Source organism: Bolinopsis microptera, chromosome 7 (genome assembly GCF_026151205.1).
Source record: "Bolinopsis microptera isolate Bmic1 chromosome 7, MBARI_Bmic_1.0, whole genome shotgun sequence".
Lineage (NCBI taxonomy): Eukaryota > Metazoa > Ctenophora > Tentaculata > Lobata > Bolinopsidae > Bolinopsis > Bolinopsis microptera.
The window spans coordinates 9,030,391-9,049,010 of NC_087078.1; the positions used below are offsets into that span (position 1 = coordinate 9,030,391).

Genomic DNA, 18,620 nt, shown 5'->3' on the forward strand with positions numbered 1-18,620 from the left:
AGGTTATACAGTAAATAACAACAACAAGGTAACTAATTATAACCAGAGGTAATACAGTAAATAACAACAGCAAGGTAACTAATTATAACCAGAGGTGATACAGTAAATAACAACAACAAGGTAACTAAGTATAACCAGAGGTAATACAGTAAATAACAACAGCAAGGTAACTAAGTATAACCAGAGGTAATACAGTAAGTAACAACAACAAGGTAACTAATTATATAACCATAGGTAATACAGTAAATAACAACAACAAGGTAACTAATTATATAACCAGAGGTAATACAGTAAATAACAACAACTAGGTAACTAAGTATAACTAGAGGTAATACAGTAAATAACAACAGCAAGGTAACTAATTATAACCAGAGGTGATACAGTAAATAACAACAACAAGGTAACTAAGTATAACCAGAGGTAATACAGTAAATAACAACAGCAAGGTAACTAAGTATAACCAGAGGTAATACAGTAAGTAACAACAACAAGGTAACTAATTATATAACCATAGGTAATACAGTAAATAACAACAACTAGGTAACTAAGTATAACTAGAGGTAATACAGTAAATAACAACAACTAGGTAACTAAGTATAACTAGAGGTAATACAGTAAATAACAACAACAAGGTAACTAATTATAACCAGAGGTGATACAGTAAATAACAACAACAAGGTAACTAAGTATAACCAGAGCTAGAGGTAATACAGTAAATAACAACAGCAAGGTAACTAAGTATAACTAGAGGTAATACAGTAAATAACAACAACTAGGTAACTAAGTATAACTAGAGGTAATACAGTAAATAACAACAACAAGGTAACTAAGTATAACCAGAGGTAATACAGTAAGTAACAACAACAAGGTAACTAATTATATAACCATAGGTAATACAGTAAATAACAACAACAAGGTAACTAATTATATAACCAGAGGTAATACAGTAAATAACAACAACTAGGTAACTAAGTATAACTAGAGGTAATACAGTAAATAACAACAGCAAGGTAACTAATTATAACCAGAGGTGATACAGTAAATAACAACAACAAGGTAACTAAGTATAACCAGAGGTAATACAGTAAATAACAACAGCAAGGTAACTAAGTATAACCAGAGCTAGAGGTAATACAGTAAGTAACAACAACAAGGTAACTAATTATATAACCATAGGTAATACAGTAAATAACAACAACAAGGTAACTAATTATATAACCAGAGGTAATACAGTAAATAACAACAACTAGGTAACTAAGTATAACCTAGAGGTAATACAGTAAATAACAACAACTAGGTAACTAAGTATAACCAGAGGTAATACAGTAAATAACAACAACAAGGTAACTAATTAAATAACCAGAGGTGATACAGTAAATAACAACAACAAGGTAACTAAGTATAACCAGAGGGTAATACAGTAAATAACAACAGCAAGGTAACTAAGTATAACCAGAGGTAATACAGTAAATAACAACAGCAAGGTAACTAATTATAACCAGAGGTAATACAGTAAATAACAACAACTAGGTAACTAAGTATAACCAGAGCTAGAGGTGATACAGTAAATAACAACAACAAGGTAACTAATTATATAACCAGAGGTAATACAGTAAATAACAACAACAAGGTAACTAATTATAACCAGAGGTGATACAGTAAATTACAACAACAAGGTAACTAATTATAACCAGAGGTAATACAGTAAATAACAACAACTAGGTAACTAATTATATAACCAGAGGTAATACAGTAAATAACAACAACTAGGTAACTAAGTATAACCAGAGGTGATACAGTAAATAACAACAACAAGGTAACTAAGTATAACCAGAGCTAGAGGTAATACAGTAAATAACAACAACAAGGTAACTAATTATAACCAGAGGTAATACAGTAAATAACAACAACAAGGTAACTAATTATAACCAGAGCTAGAGGTAATACAGTAAATAACAACAACAAGGTAACTAATTATAACCAGAGGTAATACAGTAAATAACAACAGCAAGGTAACTAATTATAACCAGAGGTGATACAGTAAATAACAACAACAAGGTAACTAAGTATAACCAGAGGTAATACAGTAAATAACAACAGCAAGGTAACTAATTATAACCAGAGGTAATACAGTAAATAACAACAACAAGGTAACTAAGTATAACCAGAGGTAATACAGTAAATAACAACAGCAAGGTAACTAATTATAACCAGAGGTGATACAGTAAATAACAACAACAAGGTAACTAAGTATAACCAGATGCAGAGGTAATACAGTAAATAACAACAGCAAGGTAACTAATTATAACCAGAGGTAATACAGTAAATAACAACAACAAGGTAACTAAGTATAACCAGAGGTAATACAGTAAATAACAACAGCAAGGTAACTAATTATAACCAGAGGTAATACAGTAAATAACAACAACAAGGTAACTAATTATATAACCAGAGGTAATACAGTAAATAACAACAACAAGGTAACTAAGTATAACCAGAGGTAATACAGTAAATAACAACAACAAGGTAACTAAGTATAACCAGAGGTAATACAGTAAATAACAACAGCAAGGTAACTAATTATAACCAGAGGTAATACAGTAAATAACAACAACAAGGTAACTAATTATATAACCAGAGGTAATACAGTAAATAACAACAACAAGGTAACTAATTATATAACCAGAGGTAATACAGTAAATAACAACAACAAGGTAACTAATTATAACCAGAGGTAATACAGTAAATAACAACAACAAGGTAACTAATTATAACCAGAGGTAATACAGTAAATAACAACAGCAAGGTAACTAATTATAACCAGAGGTAATACAGTAAATAACAACAACAAGGTAATTTAGTATAACCAGAGGTAAGACAGTAAGTAACATAACAAATAAACAAACCAAGTTTGTGTTGACAGAGGTTGGAGAAGAGTTGTCTGAGAGCCTGAACTTCAGAGTACCTCAGAATCTCACAGTCAGGGTGAGGGGGAGGGTTTGATAATCTGATCAGATCTACTTCCGGAACCAGCACGTTACTTTCAACTTCACTCAACAGGAACCTGGAAAAGAGAACACGTTACTTTCTACTTCACTCAACAGGAACCTGCAAGAGAGAACTGGCTACATGATTTTCACAGTTGAAGTTGCCTCAATGGCTATTTTTGCAATGATCGGGGAAAATGGTGGAAGCTAAGAATCCCATAATTTGTGTAATGAATGGAGAGTGGCAATGATGATGACTGCTGACGCATCTCCACTCTCCAGAGTTTGTTAAATTAGAAGGAGCTAAGATTTACATCGGCCAATTTAAGATACAAGCCTCAGTTAATTACCCTAATTAACTAAATATACTAATTAATTAATTACTCAGATTAACTAATTACCCTGATTAACTAATTACCCTAATTAATTAACTACGCAGATTAACTAATTACCCTAATTAACTAATTAATTACTCAGATTAACTTATTACCATAATTGAATAATTAAATAATTGCATAATTAGCCTAATTAGCCTAATTAACCTAATTACTCTGATTACTCACGGTTCAGGAGCACATATTGGAGTCCTGATACCGAGTCTATCGTGGACACTTCTTCCTGGTTTCACTCCTGACAGAGACAAGCGCTCTTTTGCGGGCAATCTAAACAAACGTAATGTAAACAAACGAGGTCATTTATCATTAAAAATAGAGAATTTCATGAATATAATAAAGTATATCAACCTGGAAAAAACACTTGGCACAAGAATAATACCCAGCTAACTTAACTACGCGAGCTAACTAATATAAGGAGTTACTTGTGTTCCATCAAAGGGTCTCAACTACGATAACAGACAGAACAGCATACCTGACATGGTTGGGTGAACCAGCTAGTTTTCTATTCGGAGTTGGATCACTACGCCTACTTAGGATCACTCTTCTCTTACCTGCAAATTTTTCAACATCACTGACAAAGCGAAACATAAGTCTCTTGGAGAAATAGACCTAGGTTTTTAGGTTTCTGTGCCGAAATAAACTGCCTAGTTTGTGCCTGCCAATTTTCATAACGATCCCATGAGATCTTTAGGAAGAGTAGAGGATTGAAGTTTCAAAAATGATAATTTTTGGTGAATCGCGATTGAAAATGGCGCTTTTAATAGAAATATAAATATTCAAAACCCGTAACTTTAGTCAGGATCCGTATTGCATCAGGTAGGTCTTACTGTCGTCTTTTATAGGACACAATAAAATTAATGTCCACGGTCCAAAATATCGAGACCCTCCCCACATTAAAATCGGGATATTGAAAATAAGATAATTATATTAGTTACCGTTTCGGTTGCGCATTTTCGGCTCCTCAATGGACGAATCATCTTCTGTCTTTTTTTCGGTTTGAGACAAATCGCTACACGACAGGGTTTTTATCTGCTCCAGAGGCCTGAGGAGTTTAGTAGTTAATATCACCTTATGTGGACATCAAGTGACAGCAATTGACCAATTTAATGCAAGTATCGCTGTCAAGTGCCGAAACAAACTTTTCAATCTTGTCATAACAACCTACTTATTTGAGGATAAATCAATTCTTACACATTTATTATAGAACCTGTAAAGGCAGAAACGAAAGGCAGTTTAAAATTTCACCTCGGAACGAAAGGTTTAGCGTTGACGTTAAGTGTGGACGTCATTTCAAAACACGGCGCGTCAACATTCAGAGTGGATTTTGAGAGGATCTCATCTTCTTCATGATCTTCTTCTTCTTCTTCTTCTAATTCTTCTTCTGATAAAACACCTGATTGCGCAATTTAGATAAGGATAATCAACTTGTCAGAAAACGCATTTTGTACCGTTATACTCAGCTAAATCATGAACAAATAAAATCTTGAAGAGAATAAATATTGTGGTACCTAAACAAAAACAGCGATCATCCATTACAAATTCAAATTGCAGAATGACTATTAATCACGACCTTAAAATTGCAATTACAATGTGAGCTAAGCAATTTATTTAAATATCATGACTACTAACTATCATTGAGGTTGCTGTTCAATGTGCCGTTCCTGTAAATCTCCGATTTCTTCAGGTTTGCGTTCTCGATAGCTTTTTCCGTCTCGGCAGCTGTTTTTAAGTAAAGTAAGGAAATCAACGATTCTAAATCACTACCCGACGAAAACATGTCAAACAAATCTATCCAAGTCAGAGGCAACGAGAAAGCTATGTTATCATATTAAGAATGAGTGCAACCTAAGACGCGAGTTTGCTCCTTCGTAAAACTTTACATTCGTATATCTTCAGTTGCCAGAAAAATGGCAGAATGTAAGCGTTACCAGTGAAAATTAAATCCCAGAATCTTATAATGTCACATTATGTGGAGAATAAGAGAGCTTGCTGCTGTGTTGCACTCAAGTTGCACAATAATGGCGCACACTAACTTAGGATCTTAGTATTATACGTTAACAATAGCCGACACATCTTACAAAGTACTGCTAGATACAATTTCGTAACATACATTATACAATATACAATAAATACAAATACAATAAACATATTATATACATTAAACATGGTTCAGATCTTGTAGAATCACACAACAACTCATGTACCACTTAGCACCTACCACTAGCTGGTAGTTACCTTGGAAACAAGCATGCAGTTACCTTGGAAACAAGCTGGTCTCTTCCACTGAGAGATTTTAGTCTTCATGTTGTAGTAGTAGTATATCTGTCTCTTCTCACTGAATACCTGTACGTAGTCTGAAATAACAGGGTAACATTACCTTATTATATGGTAACACTACCATATAAAGTTATGTTGTAGTAGTAGTATATATATATATACCACTACTACAACTCCGTTATTTCAGATATATCTGAAATAACGGAGTTACTGGGGAGTTACTGGTTACGGAACACCAAGAATAATTAGACTTGCCCCCCCCCCCCCCCCCCCCCCCCCCATTAGACTTACTCGAAAGAATCGGTATTATATTAGAGAACCAAGCAAATTAACTTGTAAATAATAAACTGCAGCGAAGAGAAGTTTACCTCCTGCAGGATCCGATACAGTCTTATCAGCCATAGAATCTGATGTCATCCTGATCTTCTTTATATTTCTGATTTCTTCAGATGATAGCTTTGGAGACCGCTTTTTTGATGACTTATTCCGCTTTTTCTGATCTGGGAATTTATCGATTTGTTCAATTTTGAAATATTTCCGTCTTAACTGTGTTCTAAGAGAAATCTACGCGTGGTACTGCAAATAATGCATCAAAACTAACCGGAGATTGTTACTATGGTTACTATGGTTACTATGGTTACTATGGTAACACTTACTGGTTACTATGGTAACACTACCTGGAGATTGAGGAAGTCTGCCCTCTAAAGGTGCTAATTTTTCTTCTGCTGTATTTTTGTCTGGTTTGGAACCTGAAGAGCAGCTTGTTAATAAAACGAAATACGCATTAAAAAGGGGCAAAACTGCGTGTTCCTTTTCTCAGGATTACAACTATTTAAGGTAAAAGTAATTTTACCTCCGTTTAAGGGTACAGTTTCAGAGGAAGGTTTCCTTTTTGTTAGTTGCCACTCTGCTATCTGAAGTAATCTTAGATGAAGGAGAAATATTGCGTTACTTCGGTCTACAAATATAATGATGGTGATAAAACGATTTACCTTAATGAACGTATATACTATATAAGGTACGGTACAGTGAAGGATGGACACTTAATTTAACCTAACTTTATTATTTTCCAAAAAGATCACATTGTCATTACTCAAACAAAGGATAAAATACAAACTTTCTTTAGTTCATCTTCTGTCTCAAGGTAACCCTCAGGCTTCACCCAACTAGATTTCCGATTTTTTATGTTAACGTAAAATACCTGAAACAGCAACAATATATACACAGACAAGGTGTCAGACTAACGTTTCATGAAAATGGTAAAATAATGTTTATTTAATTAATAGTTTGCTTAATTTCACTGCCAGCAAACCCGGACGGATCTATGAATAGATAAAGTTGATAAAACACGTACTTTGTTTTTCCTGTCACTCCATCGGCAAAACCAGACTTTACTATCTTCCATCAAGTTATACTGAACATCTAAAACTAAAGAAGAGGAAATTAATTAGTGATTATTATTAACTAGAGTAATTAATTACAGTAACATAATTGGACGATACATTTATCCATAAACTTCATAACTATAAGTGGCCTAGAGAAAAAGGTGATAATTTTGTTTGGAAATATTCTGGATAAAATGATGATACGCTGTGTTAAAGTAAAATAAAATAAGTTAATAAGTTAAAAGAGATAAAAACATTAGAAACCATCCCCAATAAAATTAGTGTTACGGATAGTCATTACACTGATGTTGAATTGAAAAAATACCGCAACTGTATCTAAAAATCAAGGAAAATCCTAAAAAATCAAGAAAATTCCGGTACCTATCAAATAATATTCTAGAAAATTCTGGCTAGTTCTAGAAAGTTCTGATAAACATAAAGCTCCCATCTCTCTAGTAGTGAGAGTGAGACACACTCTCTAGTAGTGAGAGTGAGACACACACACTCTACTCTGACATTAACACGTGGGTAGACTGCTGAGAGTTGATGAGCTGTTTGCACTGTTCATCCCCTACTACTCTTACCAGCTTCTCACCGTCCAATCTGGGGTTGTTACAATGTAAATAGAGTACTGATCTGGGGGTGTTACAATGTAAGTAGAGTACTGGTCTGGGGTTGTTACAATGTAAATAGAGTACTGATCTGGGGTTGTTACAATGTAAATAGAGTACTGATCTGGGGTTGTTACAATGTAAATAGAGTACTGGTCTGGGGTTGTTACAATGTAAATAGAGTACTGATCTGGGGTTGTTACAATGTAAATAGAGTACTGATCTGGGGTTGTTACAGTGTAAATAGAGTACTGGTCTGGGGGTGTTACAATGTAAATAGAGTACTGGTCTGGGGGTGTTACAATGTAAATAGAGTACTGGTAGAATGCTGCCAACTATTATTGGGCACCCATTTCGAGACCACTATCTTATCTTTTAATGACGTGACAAGAACGAGCGTCTAGCCCTATACTATAGTACATATGAGTATTGCTGAAAGCACAGTGTAAGGCCTACACGGACCGCCTCTAACTAGCCAATCCCTGTTTACATGCCGTGTAGCAGGGGACTAGAAAGAGCTAAACTAGTAAGCGGGGCATAGCCAATACACTATACTTCCATCATTGAGTATATTACCAACCAGAAGGAAAATTTCCTTGTGTTTGGAATCTACCAAGACGAAAGTTGTACAATCCAGCGAAATTCCGAAGAATCATTCTCCATATAACATAACTATTTTCCCCCGAAAGTCTCCGAACATGATTGACTCGAATTCGAAATTGTCTACATTTCCCGGGGCTTATGTGTCCCCTGGTAGTATCCCCTGTAATTTACACTCTACAACCGAGTAAGCTTTTCAGCTCATGTCTGTGATGGCGTTATTGGTGTCCTCCGTGCGTTATTGCCAAGGTCAGGGACCCTGTACCATTTTATGCTATGCAAACCATAGTTTGTTCCTTTTGATTTGTTAGAACTGCCCCTGACGGGGATTGAACTCGCAACCTCTGGGATAGTAGCGCAGTGGCTTTTACCATTACCTACGCTACTTGTACCTTATTTCAAGATAAACCTGCTTACAGGTTCCCCAACGTGTACTAAAAGTTTAAATATAAATAATTTACTTGTTATAAAGAAGAGTAGAAAGAGCCCCCTCTTCAGTCAGCATGTTCAAGTAGTGTGTGTAACACTCCGCATAAACTGGGCACTCGTAGAATACAACTTGTTCAACCTTTCTCAGCTTGTATCTGATGGGGTAACGTTAGGAAATTATAATAAAGATAATAGTGAGACTTTAAATTTATTGCTGGAATAGCCCATTCATTTGTGCAACAGAGATGTATTACCGGGGGCACCGTCTAGCTAGTAGACTAGTAGCTGGGGTCTAACAGATTACACCTCAATATAATCACCTTTTAAAGAAGAAGAATCGTTCAGTTGTGAGGAGATATTTAACGTTTCCCTCCGCGAAATCCCTTCGTATATTTGTTATCTGTTTGTTTGTTGAGTTCTCAGATAACTGGGAGAACTTCAAGTTCTCCTTCTTGAAGTAATTCCTTATTCTGAAATGGGAGAGAAATTGGGGCCTTTACTTAAAAATTAACATTTCATAAAGACACACCAATTCTATGGATATGGTAATTCAACTTCATTATAAAATACAAATATATGTATATTTTCATATATTGCTCAAGAAGACGATAAAACTATAAAATTATGCAGTACTTTGCGGACAGCGATGAAACAACAATTAAATGTTCCATTTACCTGACATAATCGTAGTAGGAAGGAATGACGATGACGATGCTAGTCATATCACTGCTTCTCAGACGAGGGAGAATGTTATCTACAAAGTAATCGTATCTCCCGGTTGTGAGATAATCTACTAAACCCTCCCCGTCCTTCCTCTCCCTCATCCGGGAGAAAACTTGCCTGAGAGAGGGTATAAAGAAAGGGGGGGGGGGGGGGGGGGGGGTTGATAAGGGTATCCTTGTTTAAAATCAAATCAAATAATAATGACACACACGTCATCACAAATATTTCTACAAAAATTTTAAAATTTAAATAACATTCTGGGTTCAAAGACCCAGTAAAAATCTACCTAATTATACTTTTCACTACTATATAAGTTAATAAAACGTTTCTTAGCAACATGGGGATTAAACCTAAGATATTCATTATGCTTTTCTTTATTAATAGCATGGTTCCCTCAATTTTTCATACAACTTCATTCGAAAAATTTCAAAAATAACTATCATTAACAAAACTCATAGAAATTATATCTTTCTTAAATCCGTCTAATTTAACTTTAAAACTAAGAACTGTCTCTGAGCTCTTGACGTCCGGAGGAAGTTTGATCCAATGGTCTTACTCTCTACGGAAGAAAAGAACTATTGAGATTCTACTACTATTTTTACTACATCTACTGTTTGATACCAGATTAAAACCGGATCTGCTCATTCTGAATAAACCTGATCCATAATCGGCCAAACCGCTAATAACTTTGAAAGCTTCGATAAGATCACCACGTATTCGCCGCTCTGCCAGCGTTGTTAATCAAGCGATAATTATAATGGGGAACAGAATCAAAAGCTTTACTGAAGTCAACAGGGGCACCTTCATCTATTAAATCAAATATAATGTCAAATGTCTCTAAAAGATTTGACAGGGCAAGATTTACCTTTTACAAAACCATGTTGGTGTTTCGAAATAAGGTCCTCTAAAAATTCTAAAACATAAGATCGAACAAACTGTTAATAAACTTTACAAAACATACAAGTTAAAGATGCTGGTCTATAATTAAGAAGGTCAGACTTATAACCTTTTATAAAGAGTGTTGTTACTCATGATAATGTAACCAACCTGACTGGATAGAGGACCTGACTGAGAACATCCTTGCTGGAATGAGAAGATACCTTCACCAGACCCCTGTGACTGACGCACTCTTTCCCGAACAGAGCGGACACCTGTGCAGAGCTCAGGGAACTGAAAACTAAGTTCTGTCGGAAGTTCTTGCCGTGTCCTTCCAGTGCCCAATGTTTTACCCTGAAACACAGTATGTTATTAATAGTGTACAATTGGGGGGGGGGGGTGGCAGGTTAAAACTACAGAAGAAAAGACTAAATTAAGCAAAATGAGTAGAACAGCAGGCTGATTAGAAGCGAGCTTACCTAGAAAAGTCAGTATATTTAGGTGAAGAAGGCTGCAGATTAAGATGTTCTAGACAAAGGAGAAGGTGCTCCCAGTTCTGCATTAGAAACACGTCTGACATGAACAGAGTCAGAACTTCGATGGAGGACAGAAAATCAAAATCACGTTCTTTATCGCCTGAAATGGGGTCTTCTGTTAGAAATATATAGCCTCCTACGGAATTATCTATTATTATCTGTTTTATTATTCCACTAGATACCCCAATTGTAATTGAAATTAAGTTGAGATAAAAGTAAGAAGTAAGAACATTTTACCTGGAGCCCCCACAACACTCCGTAACCCGAGAGGAGATGCCACAATCAAATCAGAATTGTAGAAATCTGTGTATAGCTTGACACTGTTCTTAGCGAAAGCAACTCCCAGAGTGAAGAAATCATCGTTGTTACCAAGGAAAGTCTTCTGATAAGAGAGAGCTTTTGAGAGATTTGGTTTCTCGGTATCTCCAGGCCCATACTCCTCTTCAAACCTCTTCTTATTGCTGACCTGCAATGTTCATTGATCATAAAGTCGTATCGCTCAAATTGAACGTAAGGATTTTGATCATTGAAAAAAACTGAATACGCCCCACCCTCACGACGAACATGATGACACGCGCGTCGCGTCAGTCAATGCGGCGCGCGCAGTGGCACCAGGATAACAAATGTTATTGATATACAAGAAGATCCTCGCGCGTTACAAACATGATATATAAGCTGTCACTTTCCAGGAGGACTTTCGTCAAAACTGTATCAAATTGAGAGATCAATTTTCTTGTGTTTGAACTGATATCTCAAATTTGGCACATAGAAATTTGCCCAAACTTACACAGATTATTAGTCTAATAGCTATCTTACTTTCTTAAAACCCTTCAGAAAATCGTACAATAGGATCTCTAGATAAATGCCTTGGTACCAAATATTGTACTTTGGTACAGTTTGGTACAGAAAGTCCAACTTCAGCTGTTTTTAGTCGCATGAGGCCAATTATTTCAACTATTGTAGCAAATGCAAATTATAAATATTTGCTAGCAAAGAATCAGGGACAAAGCTTTAAAAACTATGCGAGTATCTCGCATCATTAGAAATGTCAAAATTTCAATGTTCGCAAGCGCATAATCAGCAAAAAGATAGCTAGGCCGACTAGTAACACAGCTCAGCATAACGTGAGAAACCATACAAAATGGTAAAAATTCAACAATTATATAGAATTGACGTCTAATAAAACCATCAAAAAAGTTAACTCACCTGCTTTTTAGAGCCAGTCAAGGCTATCTTCAGGACCTGATGAATAAATTTATGTGCCACATTTCTGAAAGGAAACAGCAGCAATATCTTCGGTCTGGTAAATCCTTGATCCTTCATTGCATCCACTAACCCATCTGGGTCGCTCCTCAATTTAGCGTTGTTTTTCAAAACAGTTTTCCTAGTCTGCAAAGCATGATTAACAGTATGTAATGCTAGTAACTTGAGAAGCTCAGCTTGATTCTCAAACGTACTGTCAGTGAATAAAAAATCTTGTCCGGTTGCTATATAAGGGAATATTGCAGCGGATACCGGCTTCATAACACCTTTAGTATGGATCTGTTTGGTTGTGCTCGTCCATTGTTTCACTAAGGCGGGATCTAATCCCAAGTTCGATAAATCAGCTGGGGTTTTCATTTCTGAAATATTGCCCGAAATATTAGTCGACTTCTGAACTCTGTAGAGAGTATGAGGAACATTCGTCATGGACACATCTTTTGTGTATTTTAATGCAACATCAGATCCAAAGTTTAACTTGAGATAATCACTTGGACTCTCAGCTTCATCTGACTCTGATTCATCATCACTTTCATCCTCATTCTGCTCATCAGAATCATTACTAGCCCCACTTTCTGACTCTCCCTCTTCACCCTCACCCTCACCCTCATCCTCACCCTCTTTATCACTCTCCTCTCCCTCTGAACTCCCACCTAATAACTCTTCAAAATATGCCCTCGGTCGTTTCTTCAGCGATCCTATCAGTTCTGAGTAATGGTCTTGTTGATTGATAACGGGCTGATCTTCTTTCGTATTTTGAGTATTTTCATCTGGTGCAAATTGATCTTCACGTTTTCGTTTCTTGTCACTTTTGAGATCTTGTCCACGGTAAGCTTTACCATGCTTGTTCAGCAACTTATTCGTCCGTTTGAAGGAGTGCCCACCTCTTCCTCCACCTCTGCCACCTCTGCCACCTCTCCCGCCTCTGCCACCTCTTCCACCTCTTCCACCTCTTCCCCCTCTGCCACCTCTGATCTCATTCATTGCTACTTTTGACAAACTTGATCACCCACAACTTTTCAATACCAGCTTTTCTCTCTCCAACAATAGAACCAGACAGCTGAAACGATTTTGATATTTCACAGATTTCCCCTGGTCGATTCTGGCGGATTCCCAACAAGAAAAAGATTCCAGTTGGTGATAAAAACTTGGCCGCAGTAGGTAGAAACTTGTCAATAACCTCTCTACCGTCGATACCACCAGCCCAAGATGCCTCAATACCGGAACTAGAAACCTCTTCTGATTCAGTAGGAACGTACGGAGGGTTGAAGATCAGCAGATCTACTTTCCCAAACAATCCTGATAATCCTGCTCCGAGATCACTGCACACTACTTCTACTTCTTTCTTGTTTACAAGTGAGGTTTCTTTGCTAGCTTCAGCGGCTTGCTTGTTGATATCAACAGCTATACAGTAAGTTTCAGGGCAGATTCCCTGAACAAATGTGGATATAACACCAGAACCTGAACCTATCTCAAGAGAAATGAGAGGGTGGTTGTTATCTCCTGCTGTGTAGAACTCTTCCAAACAGTCTAGGAGAAGGAATGTGTCCTCACTAGGTGGGTATACACTGGTGAACTCACTTCTCTTCAAATGAGGGGTTAGTGGTGTTGGAAACATTAACCATCCTGTATTTTTATATCGGTTAGCTCAGTGATAATTATATATATCCCAATAATTATACTTTTTGGTCAGTCATTTCGAATCATCAGCACATAAAATAACAATCTCGTTGAAGCAGTAATTTGGATCATTAGATTAAAACGAATTAAACACTGGATAGTTACTGTTGAATAGTCAGAAATTTATTAAATATGTTATCAAACTTAAGAAAGTTACCAAATATGAAAACTGTACCAGAAAATTAATAGTTTACTTCAACTTCAACACATACAGTTTAAAATGTTAAAATAGAATATTAAGAAATTTAAAAACTTACAGTATAAAAGGAAAATAGGATATGTGGTACTATCACCGATTTCTAAGTTGAACAAACGAATGAATAATTATTAGCTCAGAAACATGTTGATAATTGCATTCCTTTTTTAAATTTGGTTATTTAATTTCGACCGATTTATGAAGTGAAATAATTTATAAATAAGCTAAATTTAACTTTCGATATAACTATTGACTATTATAGCTATCTATAAGAATTTTTAAATAAGCTTAGTTTGGGGAAAAACCGCTGATAAATCAGAGATAAGTTAAATCATTATTATTGTGCTTCTCGGTTCAAACTTTCTATTAGAAACGACAAATCACCGAAATTTTCAGATAAACACTACAATTTGACAATCTTATATAGTTATGATCCAATATAATTCGGTAAGAAAGATCATATTCATAAATCATTGAAGTAAATATTTCCCCCAATTCCAACAGAAATTTAAAATCTCACAACTTATAAAAGGAAAATAGGATATGTCGTACTATCACTGATTTCAAACGAATAAATAATTATTAGCTCAGAAACATGTTGATAATTGCGTGGTTGCGTAATTTAGACCGATTTATGAAGTGAAATAATTTATAAATAAGCTACAGTAAATTTAACTTTTGGTATAACTATTGACTGTCGCTATCTGTATCATGAATTTTAAAATAAGCTTAGTTTGGGGAAATAAAACCCCTGATAAATCAGAGTTAAGGTTTTATTATCCCTATTATTATTGTGCTTCTTGGTTCAAAACTTTCTATTAGAAACGACAAATCACTACAATTTGACTATCTTAATATGATCCAATATAATTTGGTAAGAAAGACCATAAATTATCGAATGTTTCCCCCAATTCCAACAGTAATTTTTAAATGGCCCGGACAGTGTAATGGACAGTGTAATGGACAGTGTAATGGACAGTGTAATGGACAGTGTAATGGACAGTGTAATGGACAGTGTAATGGACAGTGTAATGGACAGTGTAATGGGCAGTGTAATGGGCAGTGTTATGGACAGTGTAATGGACAGTGTAATGGACAGTGTAATGGCAGTGTAATGGACAGTGTAATGGGCAGTGTAATGGACAGTGTAATGGACAGTGTAATGGACAGTGTAATGGACAGTGTAATGGACAGTGTAATGGACAGTGTAATGGACAGTGTAATGGACAGTGTAATGGCAGTGTAATGGACAGTGTAATGGCAGTGTAATGGACAGTGTAATGGGCAGTGTAATGGACAGTGTAATGGGCAGTGTAATGGACAGTGTAATGGGCAGTGTAATGGACAGTGTAATGGGGGTTCAGACAGTTCTAACCAACCCATTTGCCCCCCTCGCTTCAGCAGATAATTTCATGAGGTAATGGTATCAAGAATGTCCCGAGATCGGCTTGCTGGGCCAGCAGCTTTCCTTTTTCCTTCAGGTGAGGAACCGAAAACTGATTTAAAAGGTCTGGGTGAAGACATATACACAGTTTCTAAACTCTCCTCAGCTATTTCTTTGTTCGTGATTTTTAAAGTGAACCTTGAACCTCTTTTACAAAGATAAAATCGCAATCTAGGAACAAAAAAGGAGGATGGGTTCTCAGCAACAGTCGCTTTATCCACCTTGAGAACAACATGGCAGTTAGTTGGAGCAAGGGGAGCAGGTAAGTCGCTGAGGAAGGGCTCTATAAACAGACATTGCATAACTTTCCTCAGACAGCGGCCTTTATCATCATCAGACCCTTCAATCTCACTTCTCAGAGATGAGATATCTATAACGTAGGTCTCTCGAGGGGACATTATTGTACTTCCTATCAGGATGATAACTTGTTGAACATGCCAACCATTCAGAATGTGAGTGTGGACTTGGTCTACAATCTCGATCAGAAAATTATTTGTAGAACGGGACTTGTTTTCTTTTAAAGTCAGCTGAGGTGTAAGTGGCACTGAAACCTGAGAGATTGGATTGTGATAAAATCAGTAGCTTCAGTTGCAATGTGACCAAAACTGTTTTGATCTGCAAATTAATACAGTATGGTAAAAATTTAAACATTCAATCATGTTAGCACCGTCTGAAAAGGTCAAAATCCAGCTTAAGTAATTTGTAGACAGTCGTAAGTACTATACAGTCATGACTTCGTTTAAAGCTCCACGGGTAACAACTAAAACAAAAAACAGATGTTTAATGTCAGTTGTTAACAAAATATCAAGTTAAGAACTAGCAGTGAATATTAGTCCTACCTCTTGCAGTTTACCAAGCACCCTCCTCTGTTGTGCTGGGTAACCATTTGTTCTTGTAGTGAGAGGTGTGTCTGCAAATATAGATAGGATAATTATCGAAAATCTTTTGTAGATCTCTTCAATTAATGTTGAGTGTCCATAAAACTCAAGAGAAAAATTAAATTACATATCATTGGATTTGGGAATTGGTAGTTAATTTGAAAATTTTGTAAATGAAAACATTTCCTCGTTATATCTTTATTTATGAGATTTATAAATCATTTACAAGTAGAGTTGAACCAAACCTGGGACAGATTCAGTGTTCTTGAGAGTTTCATTCCTTTTAAAACAAATATTTTCTTGAAGGCTCAATTCACTGACCAAGTCTGCAAGAATAGGTAAGTCTGACTCATTGGATGGTAAAGTTTCAGACTCAAGCTGAACACAGGGAGTTGCAAACAAATGATTGCCTCTACTCTGATACGGAGTAGATCTGTTGGCATATTGTAGCTTGGTTTGTACTTCAGGGATGCTATCTTGTCTTAATTGATCTATGGGCTTTTCAATTTGACCTCGAGAGTAGAGAAAGTTCCCAATTAGCCTCTCAATGAGTGATGATGTTGAAGGAAGGGAGAGAGATTCCTCGCTAACAGCAACATTTACTTCGCCAGCTTTCATAGTATAGATGCTGAAACATTATACATGTATTGGTTAATTTATAATCAAATCATTAGGTTAGCTCTTATTTTGCCCATGAGGAATACAACAAATATCGATGCAAACAATACATCGATACATGAACAAGCAAATCTTTAAAAGCTATTATAAAGAAAGAAGGTTTAACACTGTTGATAACATAAATCATTCACTGTATCATTTTCTACCTTATAGCTAACACATCCTTATATAGCATTAAATAATTAATAAACAACAGTTCTTCCCTAAAATCATCCAGTCACACCATCACATTACTATCTCTTGAAGCTGTCCTTCTTTAATCCATAACACCCACAACATAGTTGCAGTGCAAAAGCTAATACCAAGAGTGTCCCTTTGCCTTGTCAACTATCACTCCTTCTGCAGTATGACTGGCAGTGGCAAAATGTACCTGTGGGCCGCTCCTTGCTAAATTTTTCCTGACAAAAGTATATGCTGAAACCCTAACCCTTACAAGAAATTAGACCAACTTCCATGTACGGTCATATCACGTGATTGTAACAGTTTTTCGCCAATATCCCGCCAGGGGAGCATTTTAACCCTATGTCATGGGGGCCGGGGGTGATTTGGAATCAACGTCCAAACATGCATCCATTCGAGTTGGTTTCAACTGTCGGGGCCCTTTTAGAAAAATCCCAAAGATCGAGTGTACAGTTAAATAAATCGTGGTATTTGGGGATTTTTCATCTCTTTTAATTTTACAAAAAGAAACCCGATATTTGAGAAAATTAAATACAAAAATCTTCTCAGATCAGATGTTTCATTTTGTAAACAATTTCTCCAGAGCCTTGGAAAGTTAGCCTCAACTTAACTTATAATCTTCCAAAGGGTATCACAAACACATCAACATCATCAAAAATCTTAACACTACACTCAGCAACAACAGACAAACTTACAGAACTGCAGTGCACCTCATCATTGTGGTTTAAATAAACACCTACACACCATCCGCAAATCAAGCACCAGTGCTTGTCCTGTGTGCGGCAACGGAGAGAAAACTGTGTCACACTTTCTAGGACAGTGTCCGGCTATTGCCCAAATAAGAGGTCAATATTTCCAGGACTATTACCTCTCCGTTTAATTGACGATGTCAATTCATGGCAGCTCAGCGCGGCACAGTAGCGCATCTCGCCGATCTCTGTGAGAAGCCTCATTGAGTGCGCGGCGCGGCACAGTAACGCATCGCGCTACAAACTCTCCGTCAATGACATATTCGACAACCAACTTTATATATGTATATAAATTAATAAAATTATTCAAACAATCACCTTAATAACACCAGAATGTGTGTGTGTGTGTGTCTGTCTGTCTGTCTGTCCGTGTGTAATTTCCGGTCGGTTATACAAAAAAAACGGTAAGAGTTACGGGACTGATTTTTTCGGTATAGTGTCGACAAAACTCTGATGAAGCCCATAGGAAATTTTTAAAAAAATCGGCCGGTGGTTAGTGGTTTTATTGATGGTTTTGTACCACAAATGTTACATAAAGTTGCTTGAGCAGAACGGCAAGAGTTACGGGGCCTGCTCTCTCTTTCTCTCGCTCTCTCTCATTACTGTGTAATATGTTATCTGCTGCATTTAAGTAGCGTCATAATTGGATTAGCCCGGAAGATTTGCTGTAATGTTATACCTTAAGCTTATTAGGGGAGGGAGTACTGTTAGTGTTTGGGGTCTGTTTGGACTGCAG

At 36.3% G+C, this 18,620-nt stretch overlaps 5 protein-coding genes across 5 annotated transcripts in view; 1 reads left to right on the forward strand and 4 right to left on the reverse strand.

The window, feature by feature from the left end:
* The window catches only part of LOC134818229 (UDP-xylose and UDP-N-acetylglucosamine transporter-like), an 81,359-nt gene that overhangs the window by 18,850 nt on the left and 43,889 nt on the right, over positions 1–18,620 (forward strand). The window lies entirely within an intron of this gene.
* Positions 1–18,620, reverse strand: part of LOC134818224 (mRNA (2'-O-methyladenosine-N(6)-)-methyltransferase-like) — a 99,572-nt gene that overhangs the window by 13,329 nt on the left and 67,623 nt on the right. Inside the window, exons 2-13 of the mRNA XM_063827696.1 lie at positions 7,014–7,087; positions 6,777–6,860; positions 6,513–6,573; positions 6,337–6,408; positions 6,028–6,159; positions 5,641–5,736; positions 5,012–5,101; positions 4,628–4,775; positions 4,318–4,424; positions 3,855–3,933; positions 3,551–3,649; positions 2,907–3,064 (exon numbers count right to left, since the gene is read on the reverse strand). Coding sequence (XP_063683766.1) covers positions 2,907–3,064; positions 3,551–3,649; positions 3,855–3,933; positions 4,318–4,424; positions 4,628–4,775; positions 5,012–5,101; positions 5,641–5,736; positions 6,028–6,159; positions 6,337–6,408; positions 6,513–6,573; positions 6,777–6,860; positions 7,014–7,064 — 1,177 coding nt within the window. The 5' untranslated portion in view covers positions 7,065–7,087. The remainder of the gene's footprint in view (positions 1–2,906; positions 3,065–3,550; positions 3,650–3,854; positions 3,934–4,317; positions 4,425–4,627; positions 4,776–5,011; positions 5,102–5,640; positions 5,737–6,027; positions 6,160–6,336; positions 6,409–6,512; positions 6,574–6,776; positions 6,861–7,013; positions 7,088–18,620) is intronic.
* Positions 7,275–13,719, reverse strand: LOC134818225 (U3 small nucleolar RNA-associated protein 25 homolog). Its single transcript, XM_063827697.1, has 8 exons — positions 12,026–13,719; positions 11,057–11,285; positions 10,763–10,919; positions 10,455–10,637; positions 9,360–9,524; positions 9,005–9,154; positions 8,717–8,839; positions 7,275–7,647 (listed from the first exon to the last, which is right to left on the reverse strand). The coding sequence occupies exons 1-8, from the start codon at positions 13,061–13,063 to the stop codon at positions 7,551–7,553; spliced, it is 2,142 nt and encodes a 713-aa protein (XP_063683767.1). The 5' UTR covers positions 13,064–13,719; the 3' UTR covers positions 7,275–7,550.
* Positions 13,085–13,697, reverse strand: LOC134818664 (methyltransferase N6AMT1-like). The gene is made up of 2 exons (XM_063828304.1): positions 13,249–13,697; positions 13,085–13,139 (listed from the first exon to the last, which is right to left on the reverse strand). The coding sequence occupies exons 1-2, from the start codon at positions 13,695–13,697 to the stop codon at positions 13,085–13,087; spliced, it is 504 nt and encodes a 167-aa protein (XP_063684374.1).
* LOC134818227 (uncharacterized) lies at positions 13,855–16,911 on the reverse strand. Its single transcript, XM_063827700.1, has 3 exons — positions 16,523–16,911; positions 16,239–16,309; positions 13,855–15,950 (listed from the first exon to the last, which is right to left on the reverse strand). The coding sequence occupies exons 1-3, from the start codon at positions 16,893–16,895 to the stop codon at positions 15,366–15,368; spliced, it is 1,029 nt and encodes a 342-aa protein (XP_063683770.1). The 5' UTR covers positions 16,896–16,911; the 3' UTR covers positions 13,855–15,365.

Coding starts and splice junctions, on each gene's coding strand:
- LOC134818664 (XM_063828304.1), bottom strand. CDS start 13,697: ATGTTTCCAACACCACTAACCCCTCATTTGAAGAGAAGTGAGTTCACC. Junction 13,140..13,248: donor GGTAGAGAGGTTATTGACAA/GTTTCTACCTAC, acceptor AAATCGTTTCAG/CTGTCTGGTTCTATTGTTGG.
- LOC134818227 (XM_063827700.1), bottom strand. CDS start 16,895: ATGAAAGCTGGCGAAGTAAATGTTGCTGTTAGCGAGGAATCTCTCTCC. Junction 16,310..16,522: donor GAACACTGAATCTGTCCCAG/GTTTGGTTCAAC, acceptor CTATATTTGCAG/ACACACCTCTCACTACAAGA. Junction 15,951..16,238: donor TGCTTGGTAAACTGCAAGAG/GTAGGACTAATA, acceptor CCAATCTCTCAG/GTTTCAGTGCCACTTACACC.
- LOC134818225 (XM_063827697.1), bottom strand. CDS start 13,063: ATGAATGAGATCAGAGGTGGCAGAGGGGGAAGAGGTGGAAGAGGTGGA. Junction 9,525..10,454: donor CAGGTCCTCTATCCAGTCAG/GTTGGTTACATT, acceptor ACCCTCTCTCAG/GCAAGTTTTCTCCCGGATGA. Junction 9,155..9,359: donor TCCTACTACGATTATGTCAG/GTAAATGGAACA, acceptor CTCCCATTTCAG/AATAAGGAATTACTTCAAGA.